This window comes from Callospermophilus lateralis, chromosome 3 (genome assembly GCF_048772815.1).
Source record: "Callospermophilus lateralis isolate mCalLat2 chromosome 3, mCalLat2.hap1, whole genome shotgun sequence".
Lineage (NCBI taxonomy): Eukaryota > Metazoa > Chordata > Mammalia > Rodentia > Sciuridae > Callospermophilus > Callospermophilus lateralis.
Window position 1 is genome coordinate 63,955,804 of NC_135307.1, and position 21,005 is coordinate 63,976,808.

The 21,005-nt window shown below is 43.9% G+C and overlaps 1 protein-coding gene across 1 annotated transcript in view; it reads right to left on the minus strand.

The window, feature by feature from the left end:
• Plekhh1 (pleckstrin homology, MyTH4 and FERM domain containing H1) overlaps positions 1 to 20,756 on the minus strand; it is a 53,961-nt gene extending 33,205 nt beyond the window's left edge. Inside the window, exons 1-4 of the mRNA XM_076850331.2 lie at positions 20,522 to 20,756; positions 12,010 to 12,184; positions 2,176 to 2,238; positions 1,240 to 1,389 (exon numbers count right to left, since the gene is read on the minus strand). Coding sequence (XP_076706446.1) covers positions 1,240 to 1,389; positions 2,176 to 2,238; positions 12,010 to 12,135 — 339 coding nt within the window. The 5' untranslated portion in view covers positions 12,136 to 12,184; positions 20,522 to 20,756. The remainder of the gene's footprint in view (positions 1 to 1,239; positions 1,390 to 2,175; positions 2,239 to 12,009; positions 12,185 to 20,521) is intronic.
• Positions 20,757 to 21,005: the final 249 nt, after the last annotated feature.

The following is a 21,005-nucleotide window of genomic DNA, read 5'->3' on the forward strand; positions in this document are numbered from 1 at the left end:
AGTAACTTTAGCAGGAGTCATTTTGCCCATCAATCCCCAGAATGCTGCCACATCCATAATCCCCCTGAAAGAGAAGCTAAGGTACCTCTAAACTTAATTAGACATTCCAAGTGTAAAAACTGTTTTCCCATGATTGTGCAGGAACACACGCTGCCCCACGGCATATAAAGGCACATCCAGTGAGGGAATGTTCAGTGAATGCTGATGAATGATTACAAATTTGCCCACGATGGTTGGAAGATACTGCCAGAATTAGCTGGAAACTTCATGGAGAATGCACATGCAGAAATTAAAGTCACCTGACCCTACTGTGGGGTCCACTATTAGAAATAGATGGAGCTCTGACACCAGGGGGAAGTTGGCCACATAAAACCAACAGCCGAGGGAAGGGACAGAGCTGGGATGAAGTTCATGAGATTGACAAAGGGAAGAGGCTGGGTATAGGTACTGGTAGTGGGGCATTCCAGAAGTCCTCTGGGGAGCAAGGGTGCTCACTATAGCTGAAATGCTGAGCAGTGCCTCCCACAAACTCAGGAAGGGAGCAGAGAAGGTAATAACTTAGGTCTCTGTCTATTCAGGTTAGCTGAGAAACTGGCTAAACAGCTCACCAAGGTTGACTGACCAGCCGTATGCTGTTCTGGTTACACTACAGACAAGTACCGTGTAGCACATGTTGGCAAGGCACGGGCCCGCATGGAAAGGGAAAAGGTCTCCTTACCAAGCATTGACAATGTATCTGATACTATATAGAGATTACCTTCCCTAATTCTCCCAAAATCCCTATGAGGTATTATGACCCCTATTTTATAAATGTGTAAACTGAGAATCACCAACTTATGCAATGTGCTCACAGAGAATAGCAGGTGCAGAGGTGGGATTCATACCCAGATCATCTGCCTCCAAAGTCCTTTTCCCTATATCCTCTCCTGACTTCTAACAGTGTGGGAAGGAATCTTCCAATAATTAAATCTCCTTATAAAACAACAGGTTCATTATTATGGAACAAAGCATGGGTCTTTCTAAATATAATTTAAAAAATACTACATCTAATGTAACCTTCCCATTTATAATTATATATCTGTAGTAAATAAAATCACTATTTCAAAGAGAGAGAAAAAACAGGCTCATGAGGGAGTGAGTTTCCATCATTTCATGCTTCAAGCAGAGGGGCTCAGAAGCTGGAGGCCAACTAGAGCAGATGTTGAGGGAACTGGTGCTCTGTTGCAAGTTAGCCCTTACCTGCTTCTCCAGTTGTGCCTCCAGGTGGCTGATGAGTTCATCTTTGCCCTGCATGACTTTCAGCAATTCTTGGTATTTTCGGTGCAGGCTCCCTGTGGAGTCCACATTCTTCAGATTGGACAGTTTTACCTTTTCTTCCATCACACCCACCTGAAAAGTACCAATGCTCTCATGAGGTCTCACATTATTCAAATCCACGACTCTCAGGCAGAGCCCTTACCCAGAGCAGTCTGTTCCAATTAATTAAGTGGCCATTTATTAAGCCTTTATCTGGACAAAAAGAACTTCAAGCAAGACACTCAATTTGGCTACTTTAAAAAGACCAGCTAGGTTCTGGCCCATCTATCTCTGGGGACCTTACCAGGGATAAGCTGGATATGACAAATGGCCCTGAAGGGCACCGTTCCAAATCATGAGAGGTACTTACTGTTCACTAAATATCGACATGCTTCTCCATATTTCCTAACCCTCTCTAGTTAGATGGGGCCACAAAATTTATCCAGCCAATGGAGTAGACATGGCACATCATTTCTGGCCTGAAGCATTTAAGAGCTGGTGCATAAGCATCCAGCTCTTTCCCTGCCACACCAAACCAAGAGGAGCAGCTATAAGGCAGGGGAGGTACCTCCAGCCTGGACCCCTGAATGACTGTGGGAGCAGACTTGCTGGTGAACCCTCAATGGATGGGTTCTATACATGAGAGCTAAATGTGACAAATCACCGAGATTATAACTTAATTTATTCCCACAGCACAGCAAGGCCTATTGGACCAACTATACTGACCTTACCCAGACCCCTTCATTCTCATAGAACACTCCCTGCACCTTCACACGTTCAGGTCCAGCAGTTAGTTTTTTTCATTTCCCCCTTGCAAAGAACTCAGTGTGATGATTGTGCCCACATTTCCATACTTGAGCTAATCCCCTTTCCCATTACCTGGGTCTCTGCATTCTCTGCTCTCTGCTCTGCCTCCAGCAGCCTCTGCTCCAGCTCCTGCATCTGTACAGCCAGACAGGAAGGGGAGATACAGGTGCTGTGACCCAAATGAAAATGGCACTGGGGCACTCAAGCAAAGTATACAGATGCCACCCTCAGGTCAGATCAGTCTTCAACTGCCATCTCAAGCGGCTCAAGGGTGTCAGGGTAAAGATTTTCCTGGCAACTCTGGATTCCCTGATCCTGAGTTTAGTGGGTAGGTAAAGGGGCATGGCTGCTGTCCTCAGGGAGCGAGCCTAGCTCTTTTTCCACTGTAAAGGGTGCTGAGGTGGCAGTGTTACATCTTTCTTCCTGAGCACTCCTGCCCCCATCCTTTCTTCAGTCCCCTCTTCCAGAGGCCCTTCCTCTCTGCACTGGGTCACAGGCAGGGCCATACCATTGCTCACCCACACGCCCAACTTGGCCATGATCCTATATAAGCCCACCTCAGTCATCAGGAAGAGACTGTCCTTCCCTACCCAGAATATCTCACTGGCTGGGTATAAATAACATTCATGACATTCTTAAATTTTAAAGAAATAGAAAGGCTCAAGTCCTTTTTTTGGTGCTGGGGATTATAATGAACCTAAGGCTGTGTGCTTACTAAGCATATGCTCTACCACTGAACACCAGCCCCTACATTTTAAAAATTCTGTCTTTGGGCTGGGGATGTAGCTCAGTGGTAGAGAGCTTGCCAAACATGTTTGAGGCTCTGAGTTCAATCCCCAGCAATGCAAAATAAATAAAAATAAAAAATGTTTATCTTGCTGCCAGGAAAAGCATGTCATTCGGGTCTGAGGAACTCAGTAATTCTACCAAGTGGCTCAAGCAAAAGAACTGATGGTCTTGCATATGGAAATTCATCAGGGACCAGATCAAAACTGCAGCCTGAAGAGTTGCTCATGAGCCTATGGCCATGGCAACATTCTTTGCAGCTTCATGAGCCCAGACTGGCGAGAAGAATGTGGGCTGTCCTTATATCAAAGAAGATATTTGGCATTTGTTTTTAAGGGATTGGCTAGCTTCACTTAGCATAATCTGCTCTAATGCCATCCATTTCCCTGCAAATTCTATGATTTTGTCAGAGCATGAGAAGAAGATTAACATTAAACAGGGATGAGAGGTGGGAGGGAAAGGGAGAGAGAAGGGAAATTGCGTGGAAATGGAAGGAGAACCCTCAAGGGTATACAAAACTACATACAAGAGGAAGTGAGGGGAAAGGGAAAAAAATATAAGGGGGAGAAATGAATTACAGTAGAGGGGGTAGAGAGAGAAGAGGGGAGGGGGGAGGGGGGATAGTAGAGGATAGGAAAGGCAGCAGAATACAACAGACACTAATATGGCAATATGTAAATCAATGGATGTGTAACTGATGTGATTCTGCAATCTGTATACGGGATAAAAATGGGAGTTCATATTCCATTTGAATCAAAGTGTGAAATATGATATATCAAGAACTATGTAATGTTTTGAACAACCAACAATAAAAATTTAAAAAAAAAAAAAAAGAATGTGGGCTGGACATCAGCTCCCACTCTCCCCCTGCCAGGGCATCACCATGTGCCGCCCAAACTCACACTAGCACACAGAGGTCCTAGGAGGAACAGAAAATTCATACTGCCTACAGTCAAATGTCAAATGCCATGTGCCTTCACCTGGCTAATTTTGCCCCAGGCCTGTCTTGCCCCAGGACAACCTGTATGCATTACACACATACTTGATGCATATCCCTGCAGTCCTCCATGATGCTGGGCAGGATCAGGGTCCCCTACTTTCCATGCTCCAGACCAGCCCTCACTTACCTAATGTGCAGACCTCACCTTTTCTCTGGCTACTCCACTTCCTCCCCTTGACTTGAACTCTGGCTTGAAATTTACCAATGAATTGAGCAATTCCTCTCAGAGCCAGGCGCACTTTCCCAAACTAAATGGCCCTCGGGCCTGTCCTGAAGGAGCTCCATGACCCTAGCCAATGGACAGACAATGGCACAACACAAATCTATACTATGGTTATAGGGGTGTTGCCCAATGTAAAAGGAATTCCACTTAGTGATGTGGTGGCTCCCAGATCAGTACTAAATATCCCTTCCCGCTTCAGCACCAGACCTGAGCAGGCTGACCAGGTCCTTTCTCTCCAGGAATCTGAAACCTGCAATCAAGAGACCAGAAACTGGAGCCAGTGACCCACACAGGAAAAAGCACGCAAGTTTTACCAAGTCATGGATGTTGGACAGAAGTGGGGTTCTGTGAGGTACTCCAGGAGTCCCTATTTGCTTGAGTTTTGCCCACGCAGGAAGAAAGTAACTAAGGCAATGACTGGGAGCATTTTCTTTTTAAAGAATACAATGAAATGTTAAATTTAAATGAGAAGGCCTTGGACACTAAAGAGATTTCCTAGATTGTCCTTCGGCTGGATTCCTTAGTTCTAATATCTGCTCTGCAGCTTAGAAAATGGCCTATGACTTCTGTAAGAAGGCCATACCCATGACCTTCTGCAATAATTGTCTGACTTTTCCTAATACATCCATTGAAATATTTGTCTTCCAATTTTGAGATGGAGACCAAGGTAGAATAAGGAACAAACTTGAGTCTTACCTTCCAGCTAGGCATTTTCATTTGGATCAAGAGTGAGTGGTCAATGATACTAATCAGAGCCAGAAATCACTTGTCATGGGCAATGCAGCAAGAATTTTTCCCCTTAAGATTTTGTTATCCATCCCTTTAAGGTATTTTATTATCCATCCCTTCAAGGTTTTGCTTTACCAAAGCAAAAGAAATGGCAAGGAACTGTCCAGGGCCAGGGTCTCCTTTCAGCCAGGGCTGGCTGCTTCAAGGCTGCCAGGTGGTCCCCACTGTTGCCAACCCTCCCAGTCATTCTTATCTTCCTGGCAAGGATACTTGACACTCAAAGCATTTTGTGTTCACTTTTATGCTGAGGCATTCTATTTCCTCTAAAACTAGTTTCTGAAATATTGAAAACATTTTGAACAACCAGACTTTTTAAGAGAGAAAGCATAATCCCATATATATGCTGCTATACTCAACAATTACTAACATCCCACTGTTCTTGTTTGAAAATATCTTTAACATTTTGTTTCTATCTGTTTTTATGAAAGTATACTTTCTCTCTTGCTGCTGGAGTACTCTAGGTGTGTCATTTTGGGAGTTTATAGGCTTCCCTTTGAATCCCAGCATCAACACTTCATGCCCAGATCCTTCTTCTCCACATTTGCTTAAAGGGTCATACCTGGAGCTCTGGAAATCTGGCACTTTAGGTGGGCCTCCCTTTATTTGGGTTCTGTTCCTTCTCCCACAGGCCTTGCCAGGACAATGTCCTCAGCTGTCCTTAGTTTGCGGGTCTGGGGTGACACACCAACCAAGGAGGTGTCAGGTTTAGGTGGCTGACAGGGATCTACTTTCATCAGTTGCACGTAAGATACATAAGCTGTCCTAGAACTGGCTGCAATAACCTGACAAAATGCACTTGGCACCAATCTGGTATTCAAGCCCCATGTCCACCATTCCTTATTCCATATGGCAATGCTGTGAAGCAGCCCCACGTGGCAGGAGCAATGAGCACTCTCCTGCAGCCCAGAGTAGTCCTGCCATGCCAAGCAGAGGCCTGAACTGAAAGCCACACCATCCTCGGGCTCCACTATTTCTCTGAAAAGGAAGTTTAACTTTCCGGCCACCACCTTATATCCACGGTTACAGGTGAGAGCCAAGGCTCTGGATCCTGGCTGACTGTGCTATGGTGTAGTTTTAGAGAAGTTCCTTAACCCTGTGCCTCAGTTTCCTTACCAGCAAAAAAGGAGAGCAGCAACAGCATCTCTCTGCTAGGGTTGTTAGAAAGATGACACAAAGTACCCCTGTAGAGCATTTGCTGGTTTGTAGATAAAAGCTGCTTACTGGAACTTTTCTGTACAAAGATGGCACTTAGGACTAGGGGGACCAGTTTGCTGGGGATAGTCTCACCTGCTATCCCAGCACAGTTACTAACAGAGCCTCCTTTCATTTCTCTTCAGAGTGTCCTGGTTAGATGATAGATTACATGTCATCCTATTTAGAATTCATCTACATAAAGAATGGGTTTAAGTCAAAACTTGCCAACTATGAGTCTAAAGAGTGCCTCTATGACTTATTTAGTGGTGTGGGTCTTTAGCCTACACGTACATAGCTAAACAGGGCCACTTGCTGTGTGTCTAGCACTGTTGTAAGTAGTCTTAACTCATTTCAATTTCTTACAAAGTCAGGTACTATTCGTGTCCCTATTGTACAGGTCAGGAGACTGAAGCAGAGAGGTAAAGAAACTTGCCCAAGGTCACACAGGTATTAGATTCACAGCCAGGATTCAAATGCAAGTGGACTGGTTCCACAGTTCATACTGTCACCCACCATGCTATATAGTCTCTCACATTCAAATCTCAAATGTCACATAAAAATCCAGACACCACAAACAATTCTCAATTTCCAGCGTCTATCAAAAAAAAAAAAAAAAAATCAGAAGATCTGGCCACACCAGGATGGCGTTTTCTTATGGCAATATGTGGCTTAAGCCCACGTCCTTGAGTTCTCCCACAGCCCACCTGGTGCTTTTCACTGTTACCTTTATCAAAGTTACCTGTGAGCATTTGGGTTTGCAATACCAGTTTAGTTATTAAACAGTTCTAACTCTGTTGTAATCTAAGACAACAGTTTTTTGCTTCTTTTTCATAGCTGCAGATTTTATGTTTGATTGAAATCATATACTTAGTCCCAAATATATAAAATATACAAGTGTGGAGCTGGGATGAGAAATAACTGTACAAAACCTGGAGAACTGTTTTGCTACTGTTTCGTTTTTTGCAGTGTTGAACCCAGGGCCTTGTGTATGCTGGACAAGTACTCTACACTGAGCTGTATGCCCAGCCCTGAGATTTCTTTACAAAGGCAGGTACTATTCGTGTTCCTATTGTAAAGGTCAGGAAACTGAAGCAGAGAGGTAAGGAAACTTTCCCAAGGTTACACAGGTATTAGATTAGGTATTAGAACTCTTCTAGTCTACTAGAAGTGTCTACTAAGACATTTAGAATATTCACGATTTTTTATATGTCAGTACTGCAATATGTATTCTTATATGTATCTCCTGTGACCAATATATTTGGAATTACTTCTACCACTGCATTTTGTTTCTTACTATATATTCTGTTTGTGTTGTTGTTGTTGACAGGTACCAGAGGCATTTAACCACTGAACAACATCTCCAGCCCCTTTTTGTATTTTATTTAGAGACAGGGTCTCTCTGAGTTGCTTAGGCCTCACTAAATTACTGATGTTGGCTTTGAACTTGTGATCTCCCTGCCTCAGCCTCCCAAACCGCTGGAATTATAGGTGTGCACCACTGTGTCTGGCTTATATTCCTTTTTCTATTCTTTTTTTTTTTCCTGTTCCCTATCTGGATTTAATACTTTATTTCATTTTTCCACACTACTGATTTTAAAGTTATATGTACTATATTTCTATTTGATATGACTCTTATTATTGTATACTTAAAGACAGCTAGTTGTTTCCCATTATGTGTTCTCCTCTTCTCTTTTTTCTATCTTAGACTACTCAACTTTTAGCTAAGCACATGACTGGTGAGAATAAAGAATATTTCCTGGGGCTAAGTTGTAGCTCAGTGATAAAATGCTTGCCTAACTTGTGTGATTCCCTAGATTCTATCCCCAGCACCACAAAAAAAAAAAAAAAAAAAAAAAAAAAAGAATATTTCTCAACCTTCCTTGAAGCTGGGTACAACCATGTGACAAAGATGTGGTCAGTGAAATATGAGCAGAAGGAACACAGGCACCTCTGGGAAAGGGAACTGGAAGGAATTTGGATACCATCTTTTTATTTTATTTTATTTTTTAGTTGTAGGTGGACATAATACCTTTATTTTTATTTATTTATTGTTATATGGTACTAAAGATTGAACCCAGTACCTCATCCATGCTAGGTGAGCACTGTACTTCTGAGCCACAACCCCAGCCCAGGAAACCATCTTTAAACACGTAGAAGACAGGATTGCTTATGTTTGAAATGCTACATGAAAAAGAAAGAAACATCTGTCTAGTTTGAGCCATTGCTGTTTTGGGTTCCTTTTCACAGCTAAAATAGTATACACAGATTTTTAAAAATTCATACTGTTTAGGTTTCTGCTTTCTGAATCTGAGGCTTCAGATCTTTTATCAAGTTTGGAAACATTTTAGCCATTATCCCTTCAAGTAATGCCTCTTCTTCATTCTCTTCTCCACTTCTAGAATCCTGCCATCCTGGCATCCATATTTCAGCCTCTATATCTTTATTTCTCTGTACTACATTCTAGATGACTTCCTCGGGTCTATCTATTCACTAAGTCTCCCTTCTGGGCTGGGAGTGCAGCTCAGTGATAGAGTGCTTCCCTAGCATGTGCAAGGCCCTGGCTTCAATCCCTAGTACCCCCAAAAGAAAACAAATTCAATTAAAACACTTTCTCTTCTAGAATTTCTATTTAATTTTCAAGTTGACCTGACCTTTTTGGATACTGCCTTGTTCTTGTCTCATGTTTCCAAGTTTCTGCATTATGTTTTCAATAGTTTTGAATTCATTTATTTTACTGTCTCTTGCCAAGAATTCTATTATCAGAAGACTAATTGTTTGTCAGGTAGGTGAGTTCTCACTCATTGTAAATCACTCCTCAAGCATTAGTCATTTTAGATTATATACTCACCTTCATTGAGGCTCTTCTTCCTATGAGGATCCTGTGTGATCTGGATTGAGGTCTTATTTCTTCAAAGAGGTTTTGTATCTGTGTTCTACAAAGCTCCCCAGTGTTACCCCTGGCCCAGAACTTAGGCTTCTTCAACCACACTGGTGGTAGAAATCCTAACATTGAACTAGTATTATTATCAGGTTCTTAAAGACTTCTTTTTCTTTACTTTTGTTTTTTCTACCCAGAGCCTTACCTAAGTCTGAGAAGCTATTGCCATCTCCTTGCGATAATGGATGATTTTCTTATCATCTATCTTTTTATTTATGGTGAGCCCTTTGGTAGTCCTGACTCCATGAGGAAGACTCTGTTTCAGCTTCAGATCCAACCAGCCAAACCTCATCTCTGTCTCCTCAGAACTCAAACCTGAAACCTTACATTCCTAAAAGGAGGCCACCTCCCCTCCCCTCCCTTCCCCTCCCCTCCCCTCACCTCTCCTCCCTTGTCCTCCCCACCTCTCCCCACACCACTCAGCCACCAGAGGTGAGCACCACCCTGGTTCTTCCCTCTTCTGCTCCCTAAGGAGTCCTTTTATTATTTTTTTTCCCAATGTTCATCTCTGTGTTTAGAAGGATATTTAAAATATTTCTTCCAGCATTTTAGGTATTTCATAATAAGAATTTTTAAAAGGTGCTGTGGTTGTGGCTCAGAGGTAGAGCGCTTGCCTAGCATGTGTGACGCACTAGGTTCGATTCTCAGCACCGCATATAAATAAATAAAATAAAGGTCCATCAAAATTAATAAAAATATTTTTTAAAAAATTTTAAAGGTTATTTTGTGGCCCTAATTATTGGTAGAAACAGAAGTGTCCTTCCTCTGAGGTATTTCAGGCCACCTGGCTGAATGTATTCCTACCTACCCTTTCCTTGCCTCCTACATGCCCCTAACACTACAGCCCAAGGCAAGGTTCACCCACTTTATAGTACAAAGCCATTTTCTGGGAGCTTGTTAAACACAGAGATTACAGCACCCTGAAGACCTGGATCAAGAGGATTGGGGTGGGGCCGAGGACAGATATGTTTGACAAGTGCGTGCTTAACAAGTGATTCTAGCCAAACTTTGAGAACCACTGTCTAAGACCTGTTGTCCTTTTCCTCAAGGGGCTGAGTTCTTTCCTCTCCATTGGCACCACCTGGCAGGAACCTGCAGGGCCCCTGTCCTGCACAGTTTGAACTCAAGGACAGCAATGCCAATAGAGCCAATGTTCAAGAGTTCTAGTCCAGACTAGCCCAGGGCACTCCCCCTGCTTTGGAAATGCAGAGGTGAGGCCACTGACTTGCCTTCCTGGGCTCCAGGTTACAGGACTATCAATAAAACAGGTTGCTTACTCATCAAGACTTTGAATTACTTGAAGAGGGCTAAGCTGAATTTTACCTTTGTTCTATGAAAGAAAGGTTTGTGAGCTGGGGGCAGTGGCTCACACCTGTAATCCCAGAGGCTTGGGAGGATCCAGAGTACAAAGCCACCTCAGCAACTCAGTAAGGTCCTACATGCCCCCGGGTTCAATCCCCAGTACAAAAGGGGGGGAGGAAGAGAGAGAGAAAGAGAGAGAGAAAGAGAGAGACAGAGAGAGAGAGAGATGCTAAACAGATTGATACTATATAATCAAAACTACAGAAAGAGTGATTGATTCACTTAAGATATATATAGATATAGATATATGTATATATGTATGTGTGTGTGTGTGTGTGTGTGTGTGTATATATATATATATATATATATATATATATATATATATATCTCCATCTGTTTACACACCTGAAAAACCAGCTACTAGGGAGGCTAAAAAAGGAGGATTGCAAGTTTGAGGCCAGCCTCAGAAATTTAAGGAGAATTGTCTCAAAATAAAAAATAAAAGGGCTGAGCATGAGGATATAGCTGGGTTTGAACCCTTTAAGCCCAGTACTTCCCCTCCCCGACAATATATACAGAATGAATACATATGTAAGTTTGTATGTGTGTATGTATGTGTGTGTGTGTGTGTGTGTGTGTGTGTGTATATATATATATATATATATATATATATATATATATATATATATTTCTTAAGTGCAAGTCTCTACTCTCTACATGAGTTTTGCTGTACAATGCCTCTGGAGGTCAGCAGAAACATTATGAAAGGTGGTAAGTTTCCCACACCAGCCCACCAAAGCCTATAAAGTTAAAATTGTTCCTATTTAAGACCCGTTCTATGCCAAGACCTTCATATATGTGAAGTAACTCTCAAAATAACGTCTGAGAGGTGGACATCTATCTCCCTGCATTAGTGGTGAAGGGGATCTGCTCAGGGTCACATAGCTAGAAATTGGTAGAGCCAGACAGGTCTCCAGTGTCTGTGTCCTTGTCCCCAGAAAACCAATGGCTCATGTGCTTAACAAAAGGTGAGCAGTAGGATGGATACATTTGCATTCTTCTCCTAAAACAATATCCTGCCCACAGTGAAAAAGAAATGCTAAGGGGAACCTAGGCATGGTGGTAGGGCACACACCTGGAATCCCAGCTATTCAGGAGGCTGAGGCAGGAGGATTCAAAGTTCAAGGCCAACCTCAGTAACTTAGTAAGACCCTATCTTGAAATTAAAAAAATAAAATAATAAGATAGAGAAATAATAAAAAATAATAAATAAAAAATTTATTAATTAAAAAAATTTCTCAGTGGTAGAGTAGCCCTGTGTTCAATCACCGTACCAAAAGAAAAGAAGAAATATTAAGGGATAATGGAACATAGGAGCCATAAGTAACCAAGAGGTTATAGAAGACCAAGAAGAATTCTGTCATTTTTTTGGTGTACCTATGAAGAGGTAGAGCAGGGAGAAATGACAGGTGACAGGGTAGTAAACCACTCAGTCTGGTCTTAAAATAAGAACAAAACCAAATAAACAAAAAGCTACCTTGGGTTTTATTTTGCATGTGTGAAAAGCATCTCTTTGAAAGTTTTCTTTCACCAACTCTCCCCCTTTGACTCTGGCCCTCTCTGACAATGACCCCTGCAGTGAGGGGAGGCAGCCCCTGGAACTCCAGGTCTCACCTTGTCAGCCAGCAGCTCCCTTATTTTGCTGGCTTGGAGGCGAAACCGGAAAAGCTGTGTTTCCAGGGCCAGGCAGCGCTTCTGCCAGTCCACACTGGCCCGGCTCTCCACCTTGAGTTCTGCCATGATGGAATCAACTTCTGGCTTTTTCCAGGGAATTCTAAGAACCAGCACACTGAGAGAAAAAAAGATAAATAAGTGTGTGAGGAGTGGATGTACAGAAAAAAAGAGGAGGAAGAAGAGACCAAAAGAGAAGATAAAAGTGGGAAATGGAGGAAGTCATTGTTCACCTGTCCCATCCCACCTTCCTCAGCTCAGTGTATTCCACTCCACCATAAGCTAGCTGAGCAACTCTGGGAAGTCACAGAACCTGAGGAAACTTAAGGAGAATCTGGTCTAATTTTTACCAAACTGAGAAGTAAGGCTCTTTGGTGTTTATCCATTCAGCAACCATTTATGTGCCAGACCTGTTCTAGGCAATGGAGATAAAAAAGTAAAGAGAGGTCCTTATCTTCAAGTTTTACAAGAAGCACTTAGGAAAGTCTAATTACAAAATTTAAAATGTCACCACAATTGCCAATTGATATTTGAATAAATGGGAGCAAAGAAGGGGGCAGACTGTGAGGGGATGGGAGAGGCTAACACTGTAGGAAATGCTTCAAATGGGTAAGGTCACAGAGTAAACTAGAGGAAGAACCCTAGTTCCTACTGTAGTTCTGATTCTACTACACATTACCGATGTTAGGTGGGAAACCTAAAAAGGTAACACCATGCTTTGAATTTCCCTGATGATTTTCTATTTAGCTGGGGTCCTGTCTATTGTCATTAAATCATCCTGCCTTGGAACAGAGTCTTATTTCTTCTCCTTCAAATTGTAAGAATCTAATCAGAAAACTGCTAGATATTTTGCTCCAACCCTGGGAGAAAGTCACAAGTCTTTGGAAAAAAACTGTGTACAAATCAAGTAGACACCTGTAATATCCCTGGCCAGGGGAATTTACCCAGAGACCTCTTGGGCAATTTTGAGAGAAGAAAAACTGGGTCAAGGATGAGCAAAGGAAGAGGCATGTATGAATCTACATGAGAGAAGAGATAGAGGCATAGTAAGCTGGCAGGAGAGAAGGCTAGAAGGCATAGCCAACCACCAGAATCTGCAAATCCCCCTTTTAGGGCACTGTTAATAACCATTTTTGACAACAGCATAAATTTGGTCTGCTCCAAACCATGACATATGGTCACCCTAGTATTAGCTCATTTTAAAGAAGGAGTGATAATTTTTTAGGTTGATAATCTTTAAAATTTTTCATCTATTTGAGATACATATGATTTATGATATCATGTCTGGGATTTGCTTCAAAATACTCCATGGTAAGGGGTAAGGAAAAGGAGATTTATAAGATCTATTAAGATGTTGACTTTGGGAAAAGGGCAGTGCTGGTGACAGAACCCAGGGTCTCATGCACGCTAGGCAAGTGTTCTACACTAAAAAACATCCTCAACCCCAAAATGTTATAATTTTTAAAGCTGGGTGATAGGTTTATGGCAGTTCTTCATACTGGTCTCTCTACTTGACTATACACCTGGAATTTTCCATAATAAAAATATACTGTGGGGCTGGGGATGTGGCTCAAGCGGTAGCGTGCTCGCCTGGCATGCGTGCGGCCCCGGTTCGATCCTCAGCACCACATACAAAACAAAGATGTTGTGTCCGCCAATAACTAAAAAATAAATATTAAAATTCTCTCTCTCTCTCTCTCTCTCTCTCTCTCTCTCTCACTCACTCTCTCTCTTTAAAAAAAAAAAAATATATATATATATATATACTGTGTTTTTAAATCCCCTTTTCCTTCCTCAAAAACCTCAGGACTTCAGAAAACCCAGGCTAAGAAAACCCAGCCACCTCCTGTGCTGTTGCCAAAAATTACCTCGAGCAACAGTATGTCTCTTTGGTGGTAAATCACCAATATTTCTTCTCTTACACCTGACTTTTCATGAGTACCTTTCTCCCATTACATACTATAAACAGCTATCATTTATGAGAAGACACTGAGGGACAGAGAGGCTAAGTAACTAAAATGGACAGTTCTACAGCTAGTAAATACTGGGGTGGGATTCTGGTTCTAAAGTTCTTGTTCTCAGCCACAGTGCTCTTAACACATCCAAAAAGTGGAAAGAGACTAGGGATGTGGCTCCTTGGTAATGTGCTTGCCTAGCTTTATGAGGCCCTTGGTTCAATCTCCAGCACAGCAGGGGTGAGAAGATGAAAGAATTCTGGATTTGGAGTGAAGTAAGTTGTTAAGAATAAGAGAAACAATTTATAAAATCTTTCATAACCCTTAGCACTAAGGTGAACCTATATCCCAGATTCTCCAAAGCATCCTGGCCTCAAATATTCTGCCAACACAATTTTCATAAGCATAGACACTTAATGTGTCCGCACTTTTCCTTGAAAAAATAGGGCCAGGGGCTGGAGTTGTAGCTCAATGGTAGAGCGCTTGCCTAGTATATGTGAGGCACTGAGCTTGATCTTAGCACCACATAAAAATAAATTAATTTATTAAAGGTATTGTGTCCATCTAAAACTTAAAAAAAAATGCAAGAAAAAATAGGGTCAGTAGACTTGGAGAGAAGAACTCAACAATTAAACCACTGATGGGCCTAATGTCTGATTCTTGTGGTTGTCGGCTTCTCAGAATCCTGGACACATGACCTCAGCCCTGCTCTCCTAGAACTGTCATCCCAAACAATGGCACATTGTGACCTCCCAGCAATCCCCACCTCAAAAGACTGGGACCAACTGGAACGGGCAGGAAGACAAAAGACAAAAACAAAACATGACCTTCTCTGAGCTAAGATCACAGCTGAGAAGACAAAACAGAACCTTGGAGGGCCTCCAGGGAAGGCTGGGAGACTTCATGTTTGATTTTCTTTGTCCTTTAGGGGGATTTTGCTTTCCTTCCTATGAACAAAAAAGTGGCAGATGTGAGACTAGGATTTGGGAGTCTTGCAACCTAGCCCAGGGCTGAGAACAACCAATCAAAGCACCCAAGTAAAACCAAGGGTTGAGGCGCTTAAACTTCTGTGTAGTTGAAGGAGTCTGATTAATTTTAAATCCCTCTTGTTGATTTTCAGAACTACTACTTAGATTCCAAGGAGAGAGGGAAAACCCAAATTACCAAAGTCTCTGGGGACTCTGGAAATAAAATATCACTGGTCTCCACATACCCCTGAAGTCTGAGATTACATCCAGACTTTAGGGAGTGCTTTCTCTAATCAAGCAAACACCTCCATGACCTGGTTTAGGAGTACCAAGTGGTCTGATTAATCTTCTCACTGCTTTGGGGATGCTGGCAAGTTCCTGAGAAGGCTGAGACTCGTGCTAGGCTTGCCTCGGCATGTGAGAAGAGCCAAGAGGTTTGGAAACAGATCTGGAGTAAGGTGCCTGCTGCCAAGCCCAAGGCCTGGAGGCTCTTCTGGCAGAGGCAGGTGGTCAATAACAGCTATAAAACAAGGGATGTTCAGGGAAGATACCTGAGTTGGACCTCTCCTGCTAAGTCACCTTGCATCTGTATTTCCCGTAAAGAAATTCAAGAATTAGTAGCAATAAATTCTGCAGAAATCATTCTTAACTTTTCAAGGCATCGCAACAAGTGCATACACTTATATCTCTGACATAGAGAACAAGTGCAAATACATTGACAATGAACAGATTAGATAAATCATCACATGTGTGACTGATTTAGAGACCCAGAACTAAGAGGTGGGTAGTGGAGGTGGGTCAAGAATCCTGATCTCCCAACATCTAGAATTCTCTTTCCATCAGGATGTTCATAGACATCTCGTGCTACCAGGATTGCCTAACATAAATACATCATTAATGGCAAAATCAGATAGCCAGTGGAAGAAAGTTTGCCTAGCATAGGTTTGATCTCCAGCACTAAGGGGGAAAACAGATGGGAAAATAAAAAGGAGAAGTGAACTGGGAACAAAACCCAGCTCAGTTGTTGTTTTCCTTTTTTTATGTTGGAAATTTGCCAGATACATAAGAAATAGTAGTAAGATAAATCCCTGGGTGCTCCCCACCCAGTAATAATTATCATAAGCTCATGGCCACTCCCTGTGAAATCCAGTTCCCTTGATTCCATTAGCTTTTTAGCCCAGAATGCTAAAAAGCTTGGCAGGTGGGTCAAATGATTGTCATGGTCTTGATAACTGTTTTGGAGCTCCCCCAAATCTTTCAGTCCTGGTTCAAAATGCCACAGAGGTCAAAGCCTTGTGGGTAAGACAAGTAGTGGGAAAAAGTCACAGAGAGTGACTTTATACTCAGGGCCTATATCAGAGAAAACACAAACTTGACCTGGGATCTCTCTGGCAAGTTTTGGGATTTGAGTGGAAACTGACAAAACGAAGAGATTAAATGTAATGCAACCAACTTTTGTTAATACCATGTGCAAGCTTGAGGACATAGAATAAAGATCCTCTGGCTTGGAAACCTTAAGTCTGTTGCCATGGTATCTCCCTACAAAGGGAATCAATCAACACAGGAGCCTAAAAGAAAGAGGTCAGAAGTCACTGCAGGCACAGGACAGCAAATTGCTTCCTTAGAAGGTATAGGAAGTATCAGAAGATAATGGGCTTCTGGCCAGGCATGGTGGCATGCAACTGTCATCCCATCAGCTCAGAGGCTGAGATAGGAGGTTCACAAGCTGGAGGTCAGAGTTAGCAACTCAGCAAGGCCCTAAGCATAAAAAATGGGCTGGGGATGTGGCTCAGTGGTTAAGTACCCCTGGGTTCAATCCCTGGTACCAAAAAAAGATAATGGGTGCCAGGGCCATGGTGCATGACTGTAATCCCAGTCCCTCAGGAGGCTGTGGCAGGAAGATCATGAGTTACAGCCAGCCTCAGCAAAAGCGAGGCACTAAGCAACTCAGTGAGACCCTGTCTCTAAATGAAATACAACATGGGGCAGGGATGTGGCTCAGTGAGGTGCCCCTGAGTTCAATCCCCAGTATCAAAAATAATAATAATAATAATAATAATAATGGGCTTCTGTACAATTTCCATTTTGCTCCCTCATGTCATCTCACTATGGTTTACTCCCAGTGCAAGGACCTTTTGTGACTTCCACTGGCTAGGATGAGCTATCACTATCTTCTCAAAATTGCTGTGCTAGACTAGGCTAACCACCTGCCCAACTATGGGAAAGGAAGAACTTTGTGCTTCCTTCTGGGATGAAGCTGGGGGAGGGTGTGAGCAGACACATAATGACCCCTTTGATCTCAGCATTGTCACCAGATCAAGTCAACAACACGCATCCTGCCTCTACTGGGTGTGAGCATCACATTCCACACACACAACCTTGATGGAAACAGAGGAAGGTGAGCATGTCCCAGGAACTGGGGATCTGATAACATAAGACAGTGCCAATACAACTAGGTCCTCAATAACAAAAAACAGTACAGAAACAGGGCATAGTTCTTAAGATCCCTGTCTGGTGCCAAACAGGCCTCAGTTTGAATGTTGGCTTAGGCATTAAATTCTGTCACCCTAAATCATTTACTCACCTTCTGTGAGCCAAATTGAGGGCAATTTTTTAAATGAAGGCAATAATATTAGGTCGAATCATATAAAATTGTCTACATTTAACCACTTTCCTAATCTTTAAAAATGGCAATTTCAAAACTGGTGTGGGAGTACACACCTGTAACCCCAGTTACTCAGGAGGCTGAGACAGGATGATTTCAAGTTTGAGGACTGTCTGGGTAGCTAGGGAGAATGTGTCTCAAAATAAAATAAAAAGAGCCAGGAGTAGCTCAGTGATAGAGTACTTGCCTAGCATGCAAGAGGCTTTGGGTTCAATCCCCAGCACCATGATAGCGGGGCACAATTTCGAGGTCAGGGGTGAAGCTCAGTGGGACAGCACTTGCCTAGCATGCATGAGGCCCTGGGTTCCATCTTTAGCACCAGGTGGAAAAAAGGCAACCTCATCGATCACATCATGCAGGATTCCCTTAAGAATTAAAGGAGAGGGAGGATACAGCACAGCTGATAGAGGACTTGCCTCACATGCACAAAGCCATGGGTTCAATACCCAGCACAACAAAAGAATTAAAGGAGACACTACAAAAGCCTGGTCTCTATCTCTAGTAAGCATTCAGTGACAGCTATTGTTATTATCAACAAATACAAGGCAAGCCAGCTGGGTCCTGAATGTACAAGATGTGACTCATAGATGTGCTCACTACCAGCACCACCTCAGAGAGGAGGTCATGTTCCTTTTAAAAATTATCTTATCTATTTGTTTTCGAAGATTGAACAAAATGATATAAGCTTCAAAATAAGACTCCTTCCCACCCCTATACTTCAGCCATAGTTCTCCCCAGAGGCAACTATTGTTAGGGTGTTTTGTGTTCTTTCAGGGAGATCCAGGACATATGCAAACATTCATGTACATTCTGCACACACAAATGGTGCCACACTATACACACCATACTTAACAATATAACTCTGAAGTCTTCATATATTAATATACATCTCTGCCACATTCTTCTTCCATACTGCACAACAGCTTTAATATATTCTACTGGATAGCTATTACATGATCTTCTTTAAGGATCCTTTATTGATAGTCACTTGGGTTGTTTCCAACCTTTTGCTAAAATAAACAATGCTGTAATGAATATTCAATGAATATGCATCATTTCATATACATCAGGGTATATCTTAAAGGGCAGTCCCAGAAATGAAATTGTAGGGTTAAGTGATGTGCATTTTAAATTGCCAGATAGTCCAAAGTGCCCTCCCTTGAGGCTATCCTAATTCATACCTCAGCCAGCAATAAGTGCCTGTTTCCCCACAGAAGAGGGCAGTTCGAACTAGCTTGTTTTCTTTCTCTGTGTCTCTTCTCTTCTCTTCTCTCTCTCTCTCTTTTTTTTCTTTCTTTTTCCCCCAGTACTGGGGCCTGAACCACTGAGCTAAAAAGCTGAGGCCTTCTTTAAAATTTTGAAACAGGATCTTATTAAGCTGCTAAGGCTGGCCTTGAACTTGCTATCCTGCCTCTGCCTCCTGATATAGCCTGAACTATCTTTTGAAAGGGCAAGAAGGCACAGCTAGGCTTACCAGAGAACACAGGATGGTGGTTCAGCACAGCCTTCTGTGAAGTCACCCAAAGCAAGCAGGAGGGAATCCCAGCACCTTAACATTCACCTGAATAAAGCATTCTCCAACCTCTATGGAGCACAGAGGTTTTCTTTTCTGCTTGGCTGACCTGCCCCCAGGGGTCAAACCTGACTCCCAAGAGAACATCCAGAATCACATTAGAAATAGCCTAGAGATAAGGAGAACAGCAAAGAAGAAAGCACCTTGGGGGAGTGGAACATTAACTGGAGGGACACACTTCTTTCCTGAAGAGGTGACTTCTGAAGAGGGCAGAAGGGGCACACTTGGGCACATTTTTTTTTCAGCTCAGATATTAGTTTAAATGTGCTTGGGACAACAGGGTGCACCCTACCATAACCCAGCTCTGGGCAGTTCCCTCTGTAGCCTAGAGGGAGGACAATCATAGTTAACCAATCCCCATATTTGGAATTTAGAAGGCTTAGGTCTAAGTCTTGCTTCTTCCACTCTAGTTGTATGACCTTGGGCAAGTCATAACTTACTTCTGAGTCCTAGTTTTCTCCTTTATGAAGTGGGGATAATAATATGCAGCAACACTGCAATAAATGATCTATAAAGTATCACTGCCATACATGTCTGGCATAGAAGAATCCAACAAATTTGATGATGGACCTGTCGACTGTCTCACTGAGAACTGTTTCAATGATTTTTCAAGCGTCTTCCTGGAACCAGTATTGTTGGAAAGTTCCTGGTGAAAGCTTATGGAGGGGATAGCTGGTGGGGAGCAATACAACAGCGAGAGGATTCTACTTCCAGTTGAAGATCTTCAACTGCCTGTCACCCCAAGGTCCCCTGATCCCTGGGGACTGATTACAAAGACGCCTAGGATACAAAGCCCTTGATATAACTGGGCGCCCAGCCTGTTTTCTTTTCTGCTTGGCTGACCTGCCCCCAGGAGTTGAACCTGACCCCCAAGAGAACATCCAGAATCACATTAGAAATAGCCTAAAAAGAGGTGGGGAGGGGAGGGGATCCGGGGGTGGGGGGGAGGCGAAAGCGCGCCGAGCACCGACCGACAAGGTAGATAGATGCCTGCACGTACGTCCGGAGGGCCCTTCCCGGGAGCAACTGGATCGAGCCGGTCCCAAACTACAGGTCCTCCAAGGAGGGCTAGCTCTGGCCTTGAGGCGCGGCTCTCCAGGGGCTCCTGGCTCTCCAAACCTGACCCGCGGCTCCCAGCGCAGCCCGCCGCTGGGAGTTCGCTTCCAGGTGGGGAGGCACCTGCTCCGGAATCGCAGTCCCGGTCGTGGGGAGCCGGTCCCCTCCGCCCCGGCCAACCGCCCTCCCGGGTCCGCACACCCCAGCCCGCCCCTGGCCAGGGAGCGCCGAGCCTCACCTTCAGCTGGCCGGCGGGCGTCGGCGCCGCACCCCCGGCACACGGGCGCCCTGGGCGCGCTGCCGCCGCTGACCTTGCGTCACTCTAGCCGGAGTCCCGAGCGGCTGCCGGGTCTCCGCTCCCCGGCAGCAGGGGTCGCGGTGGGCGGGGCGGAGCGCGGCCGGAGCCCGGAGGGTGCCCGCGGGCTGGCCGCACAAAGCCCGGCCGCGCCTCGCTGCGCCCCATTCAACGCTCCGCTGGGCTCCCTCCGCCCCCTGCTCCCTCCCGCTCCTTAAAGGCCGGGTGCCGGGCTCGGCTCCGCAGGCAGCTCGCGGAGAGGCACAGGAAATGACCTCAGCAGCCTCCAGCCTCCCACTTCTTCGCACCGCCGGGCTCGTCCCGGGCCGGCGGGGACCGGGGGCGCTGGGGTCTGGGGGGCTGCGGTCCCGAGCTCCCTGTGGGGGCCACGCCAGCTCCTGCAAGGGTGTGCTCCGCCCCCAGATAG